General features: G+C 37.8%; 1 protein-coding gene across 1 annotated transcript in view; it reads right to left on the bottom strand.

Moving 5' to 3' along the window:
• Positions 1 to 1,536: 1,536 nt before the first annotated feature.
• The window catches only part of ARSK (arylsulfatase family member K), a 20,051-nt gene continuing 14,067 nt past the window's right edge, over positions 1,537 to 7,520 (bottom strand). The window contains exons 6-8 of the mRNA XM_017735417.1: positions 6,365 to 6,589; positions 3,327 to 3,551; positions 1,537 to 3,244 (exon numbers count right to left, since the gene is read on the bottom strand). Of these exons, the coding sequence (XP_017590906.1) occupies positions 2,976 to 3,244; positions 3,327 to 3,551; positions 6,365 to 6,589 (719 nt within the window). The 3' untranslated portion in view covers positions 1,537 to 2,975. The remainder of the gene's footprint in view (positions 3,245 to 3,326; positions 3,552 to 6,364; positions 6,590 to 7,520) is intronic.

Consider the following 7,520-nt stretch of genomic DNA (forward strand, 5'->3'; position numbering starts at 1 on the left):
TTCCTAAAATAAAGGCATTCAATTATTTTTTAATCTTTTCTAGTCCTTGTTACTATCATCATTTTCCAGTTCTTTTTTTCTGATGCAAAAAACTAATTTTGTCATCTAAGTACCTCTTCACAAGTAACAAAAAAAAGTCCAAATATATATCTTATTCCATTGCACTGAATTCTTACTTCTTTCACTGACAAATGTATGCACTATGGAAAAGCAACTTCTTCATAACATCAGAACAAACTAAAAAAGGAAAGAAGATAGTACTATACTTTGTAACTCTCTGGCATGAGAAAGAATGCACAATTAAATTCTCAGGCATTACAAAAGATGATCATTACATAAAGTCAGCATCTTCAGTTATGTACTGTGGAGGCTGATGGGCCTGTGGTACAAAGAACAAAGAGAGTCCACTGGTGGGACAGTCCCTAGTACCAAAAAACCTCCCCAGGTTAGGGTGACAAAACAGTCTTCCTCCAGGATGCTGTGCTTTGCTATGTTAATGTGCCCCACTTCTGCTTCCCCGGTTGGCCCATTGGCCTCCCTGCCCCTTTGTACCTAATATGTCCCTGCCCTAGAAGGTTCTCCACTCCCTGTTCCCCCATTGGCCCTTGCCCCATCACCACTCCCTCAGTTTCCCATTCCCTAGTGCTGGCAGTGTACCCCCCCGCCCCGTGCCCTCAGATCATTGGTCACTGATGCTCCCTCCCCCTCTGGTATATAAACCTGGAGCCTCCCAAGTTCTTAATCTTCGTCCCTGGAACCCTTCATGAGGATGGCTGCATTAAGCTCCTCCCATGGAACCCTACAGGAAGGCCCTTCCTGCCTCTTTGCTGTCGACCCATTTTAAGGAGCTGTCCGTGTGTGTGTGTGTACACGTGTGAGTGTGTGGTGGTCCTGCCAAGTGGCTTCGCCTTGGAGACGCTTTTAGGAAGGCTGTGACACCTCACCATCCGGCACCACCAAGCTGGAGACCGCGACAATGTACGAGCTTCTATATTAACTCCCACTGTCACCAACATTTATAAAGTTCTAGTCTCCTGGAAAACGAATCTTTCTAATTTCTCTAGAGTAACAGATACTAAAACTCTTCTAAATACCACACTAGCAAGTGCAGCCTTCTGTTTTAATAATTTCTCTTTCATCTTTCTACTTTGTGTTTTTGGAGGATACATATTCCATATTACCGTCAGATTGCAAGCCATGTGACCCAGCAGAAAAATGATTTTATGTGGTGTCCTGAACAACAAGAAGCTCTGCTCTGTGAGCTGGCACATTCCTGGTGTTTCCTGAATTGTCAAGAAGCCTGCCCTCGTGCACTGGGGTTCTCTGGACAGTCTGTGGCACAAGATATTGTTGTAAGGTTTTTCCTATTTGTTCTTTCATTTCAGAGGGAATCACAAATGGCACTTATGTAAACCTAACATTAGTGAGTCTTAAAAGCTCATCTCTTCAAAGAAAGCACTGTTCATAAATGACAAAATACAATCTTCTCTACATTTTAAACATTCAGTCATTAAAAAAAAGCACACACAAAACACATCCAGTTGGCCATATTTTTATTTGATTCCTTTTTGTAAAATGTACTGCATTCTGTCCAGATGTCTGGAAAGTGATGAAATTACTTTATGCTTTTCTCTTTCGAACAAACTTCCAGCCCATTTATTTTGTTTAAGTAATTTCAACTGTACCTGAACTGATGTCAATAAGAATTATAATGGCATGTGCTACAGGGTTTGAAGATTTTTTTAATTCCATGTGGTAAGCTGCTTATGAAATGAGCGTGTAGCCGTCAGAAAATACGTCTTATTTTTATGTTTATTGTTACTGGCTTACTGCTACTACTGAGCATTCAAAAACAGATTCCAGAAAATATTTTACGTATGAAGTACAATGTCATTCTGAACTGATACTATAGCAGCAATGATGGTGACCAGGAATAAGCGAATGTAAGTGCTGCTGTAATTACATATTCCCTTAAGTGGAAGAGTTACTACCTAAATCTTACCTTCTTCCGAAATTATTTTTTTTGTGAGATCACTGGAAAAAGGGAAATAATATTTTTATGTTAACTCTTCCTGCAAGCTTCAATTGTGTCTCCTCTGTGTACATTTCAGGTTTCAGTTTGCCACTCATTGATGCACATTAAAGCATTTACTTGCAGAATCTAACTGCATTCAAGCAGTTTTTATTTTATGTCATGCAAATCACACTATCACTTTTCAGATAACTGCTCTATTTATAGCTTTGGAAAGAGGTTTTTGTTTTGTTGGGATTTTTTTAATTTCTGACGATGACCGGAGATCAGATTCCTCTTCACTTGTACACATGTTCAATTAGGAGCCTAATGCATGTTACGAAATTTTAAACAGCAGGGAGTGGTAAGTACCAGATCCAAAAGCAAGAGGTTAGCAGGCAGATCTTGAAAACATGGGGAGTCAATCACATATAACACAGGAATGCTGACATAGTTAAGTACTTGCATAAACCACATCTATGTTCAAACCGGTACTGGTTACCAACTTTTTGATTATATTTTAACTGCTATAGCTTCTCTAAAGTGGATGAATGTGTATTCAATCTAGACTTAAAACACAACTGGTAGCTTACTTCACTAAATTTTATAATCCCTGCTTCAGTCTGTCCTTATAAATGGAAATTCCTATTGAGTTTGAATACTTAATACTCTGTACTTTTGCAATCAGCTAAATATTCCATACACACAATTAGTACTTGCATAGTACCCTTTCTATGTACATTTATGTGTTATAGAACTGTAACATCTAAAACTCTAGTTTTGTTGTGCTGGCTAGTTATATAAAATGCTCCTGGCTTTCTGACACAAAGCAGTAATTGTTCAGGAATCTTTACTTCCAATAGGTTATATAAGAAAATAATTCTAACACTTGATATACAGTGTAACATTACAAATGCATAATGTTTTTATATCCTCATTCATATTAAATCCAGGTTGTCTGTATCTACTTCCCAAGCCACTTGTCAATTGCATTCTCATACTTTTTTTGGTCCTTTAACCAGTCTTGATGCCACCTAAGGTTCGCAATAACACTTGAATAATTGTGACCCAAACTTTGTTTCCAACTGATAAACTGTTGTTTGTTATACTCCTGAACAGAAGAAGAAACCTTTGGATAGTTTACTATAGAGCGAAGTACTTTGTCCAAGGAAAGTACAGTTACTGGGAATGTTATGGCAACATTTGTAAGCTCATCTGGATCAGCAGTAAGGTCTGGAACAAACAAAAAGTCAGTCAAGATTCAATTTGCAATATAGTTAATTAATGAGTTATTCAGGACATAAAAGTAGCATACCAAAGAGCTGGGGCGGTACTGAAGAGCCATCAGAGTATGTGATGTATTTCCACTTGCCAGCTCTCAGCATATACATGGAGGAGTTCACATTGCAGCCGTGGAACTCACTCAGCACCCATGAGGGTCGAGGCCCTCTGGGTGACGCTTGGCTCTCAGCCTTTTCACGTAGCAGCGGTATAAGAGAATATCCACTGAGGTTCTGTGGGACAGGGATTCTTGCTATATCTAAGGAAAGATATACAAAATCAAAATGCTACTGCAGTTATCACGATTCAAAAAGCCTAACAAAATTCTACCAGTGTCTGAATGTAAGTTTTATTTTGATAATAAAACGTGCACTCCTAATTATTATCCTAAAATACACAATAAAAAATACCTTAAGGAACTTCCCAAGGCAAGCTGCCCATCATCTTGATCAAATGTATTGTCTATCTGTATAACTCAACCTTTAACAGAAGTTTGTGAAAAGGGATCACAATAGCCTCCTTTGATGGATGGTGCTGTTTTATTTCTTAATCATGGATGCAAAGATTTCTTTTTTGCTCTGACTACATAAGGCAGGAGAAAAAGAATGTCATAGCATGAAAAGACCCTAAAAGCTCCACATCCAACATGTTGTAACCATTTATTTCTTTAACAATAATGGTGCTAAGCTTCTCTGTAGCATTCTTCATTAGTGAATAATTAAATGCTTTATAAAAGGTGGCCATTATGGTTATCACGTACAACTGGTGGAAACACTTGAGGAGCAGGGCCACTTGCTTCTCTGGCAGGACTGGAGATAAAGATGATATCAGAGGTGGTATCAACATAGTGCATGTACAGAAAACACTGGATGACTCCGTAGCCTACCAGACGGCCACTAGAAGATGCTGTAATATCCATAAGCCCCTTTAGCACCAACTTACACCACAAGTTTCTCTAGCTCCCAAAAATCAGGTTAAAAGCCTGCAAAGGTTTGTCAGAAACATTCTGAAAAACATAGCTGAGAATCCCAAGCATGTCCTAAAAACCATGTATGACAGTACTGCTATTTTTAATCCTCCCACTGAACATCATCTCTAGTAATTCAAAATTCAAAGCTTTCCATTTCACAGAGCGCCGTGGTAGTATTTAATGTGTTCTGTGTTGAGTGGTGATACTGTATGCATATAAATCGCTCATAGGTGACTCTTTCCTTCATCAGCGCATGTCTTCCTTTTTGTCCTCTATCCAGCCAGCATCTCACTAAGTACTAGGAAGGCCTATAATGTGTAGTAAACCCAGCAAGCACCTCCCAGGCATGCATGGGCAAAAAACTTGAACAAATACATACTACATTTGAACAAATGAAAAAGGGATATAGGCTGTTCTGTCATCCTAAACCAGTAATGCTATTACTTGCAGTAACTGCATTCTCTATGCGCAAAGAATGTTCCAGCCACCTTCAGCAGCTCCTTCTTTTCCAATAGAGAGCCAAAGGTACTTCCATACAGACCCACAAAGCTAACGCTGCTGCAGGAAAGATGATGCTACATCCTGTTACAAAATGCAAGAGCTGTTGCACTTTTGACTGTACATCCGTATGACACAGATCCTGCTGGAATCAAAACATTTGCACTTATTCTTAAAACTAGTGCAGGAGGCAGACAGGAGAAAAGCATTTGCATGGCATCTTAAGACATATTATTTCCCTGAGACAACGCAAAGCAAAGGGATTAAATCTGTCACAAAAATAGACTCGAAATCTGTTTCCTCACTAGTCAGCAGCAGCATGCAGACTGAGGACACAATACATGATACAGATGGCTCTTCAAGTTTTCATTTTCATCACACATGCCTTTTTGACATTCAGAGTACAGGGAAGGGGAACTGCCAGAACAGAAGCAATGGATTATGCACACAAACTTCTGGGGGAAAAAAGCCCCAAACACAAAAAAAACCCCAGGAGGAAAAGATGGAAGGATGCTAAACCATCTGACCAAAGAAGAGATTTTTAACATTTTACATAGGATATCATAATTTATATAAGATCCGTATCTAGTACAGATATATATGCATAACAATTTGATATCAAAATTTGGAAGAGAAAGTCACTCAGATTTTATATCTTATTTTTAACTGGATAACTGATTCAAAAGTTTTGAGAACACACAGACAGATAAATAACTTCTGTTTAGTTTTTAGAAAATCAACCTAAAACAATTTAGAAGTGGATTTTTCACTGACATTTACTGCTAGAAGTACAGTTTTATTTATTCATGTTCTCAAGCTAATTGCAGTGACACCTCTTAGAGAGCAAGCCTTCCAGACTGGCTTTTAAAAAACAATTTTCTGATCGGTAGCCTAAAAGATCACAGATAAAGCCTCAAAAGGTAACTTCACCTGATGTATAGTTCCAATCAGAATCATCTCTTGCATGATTAATCACAGATAACTGTTCAAAAATTCCCTTTTAGAAGTGATTTTAGTTTTTTATTTAATTCCCTGTCTCATACTGAGTGTTTTCCTATCTCATAGGGTAAGAATGGATATCCATTATCACAGCTTTTTATGCTTGCCCTGATCAATTGTACATTTCCTATACAAAGTTTTCATCACACTTCTTCCACATGACCCTTTACAAAAGACATTCCTTGAAGAAGCTAATGCAGCTAAGTTAATGAACCTGTCAACCTTTTGGATTTAATCTCATCTCTGGACGCACTTACACTGTAATATCTATAGTAAACGGTTGGGTATGAAGGCTAGCAAGGATTATTCATATCTAAAATGGGTTTTATCCCCTTTTTTTTGGTAACAAATAATCCTGTATATAATCAGTCGGTGTAATTATGTGGGTGACAGTAACAGTAATATGGAAGATCATCAGTTTATTTTATTTTTTCATCAATTTTTTACTTTTCCTATTAAGTCCATATATATGCTCCGCAGATAAATTATCTCCTGTTGTGTTACAATATTGCCTCAAAGTGGAGACATAATTCTGACTATGATACAAATGCAGAATAATAATGGTAACTGGGAAAAAAATTGTCATCTGAAATTACTTAACTCACCAAGCATAGTAGGATATATATCCACAAGAGATACTACATTTGGTATTTGCTGCTGTTCCCTTACACCTGGCCCCATAACTACAAGAGGAACATGGGAACTTCCTTCATACATGCTCATTTTATAGAACTGACGGTGTTCCATTGCAAGTTCTCCATGATCTGCAGTGAACAGAATGATTGTTTTTCCAAGAAGCCCAGTATCTCGCAGAGCTGAAAGGATCTCACCTGCAACAACAAAAAGATACTGAAAAGGATACATTCAAAATACTGTTTCTAAGGTCTGTACTTGTAAAGTAGCATGCAAACTTCAAGGAACCCTCCTAGTCAGAGGAGGAAACTCCTCTCTTGTTGCACATACATTTGTGCAATGAAGACACTCCTCTCTTTTTGTATGTACATTTGTGCAACAAAGACAGGGCCAAGATCAATGAAGTTGGCAGTTAAGCAAAGCACTTAGGCATCTTAAATATTAAAACTCTAGGACGATTCAGGCCTAAACATACTGGTTAAAATATGTTACAAAATTAAAACCCCAGTGCAGTTACGTTGCAATCCCTTCATCCCCTAAAGCTGGTAGGCTTCCACTGATCTCTTTTCATTCATAAAATGAGGAAGACTAATTCTGTGTCTTTTAACTTACTTTACCAATCTAACATGCCTAAAAGATTAGCTTATTTAATCACGAATTTCATATTAGTATGCAAGCAAATTCTCGTTCATTCATGGTCACTTTTCAAATTAAGAAATAAAATACTATAAATTAAGACCAACTTGCATTGTAAATTTTCTATCTGTAGACCTTCCTGCAAACCCTGAAGAATTCTGAATGTACAATTAATTATTTCTTTAAAACTTTCAATAATATGCTGCTAAGGGACACTCCAAATGTAACCTTATTGCTCAGTTGCTGTGTAACAGCTGTTATCCAGTCTACCCATTTGAAATCAATCTCTAAGGAGAACTAGTTATGCCCTAAAATGCATCTTTTCTTCCAGCTCGGCTTTTACAGTCTGCCCCCTTCACAAAAATGTTTCCATTATTTCAGTTAGCACTTAATCAAATAGATTTAGTTCCTCTTGTACATGGGTGTCCTGGGTACAGAGGAAAGGAGGGGTGGAGTTTCCAGCACTGTTTAATAACATACCACTTATGTCAT

This window comes from Corvus brachyrhynchos, unplaced genomic scaffold (assembly GCF_000691975.1).
Source record: "Corvus brachyrhynchos isolate BGI_N302 unplaced genomic scaffold, ASM69197v1 scaffold22, whole genome shotgun sequence".
In the NCBI taxonomy this organism is placed as follows: domain Eukaryota; kingdom Metazoa; phylum Chordata; class Aves; order Passeriformes; family Corvidae; genus Corvus; species Corvus brachyrhynchos.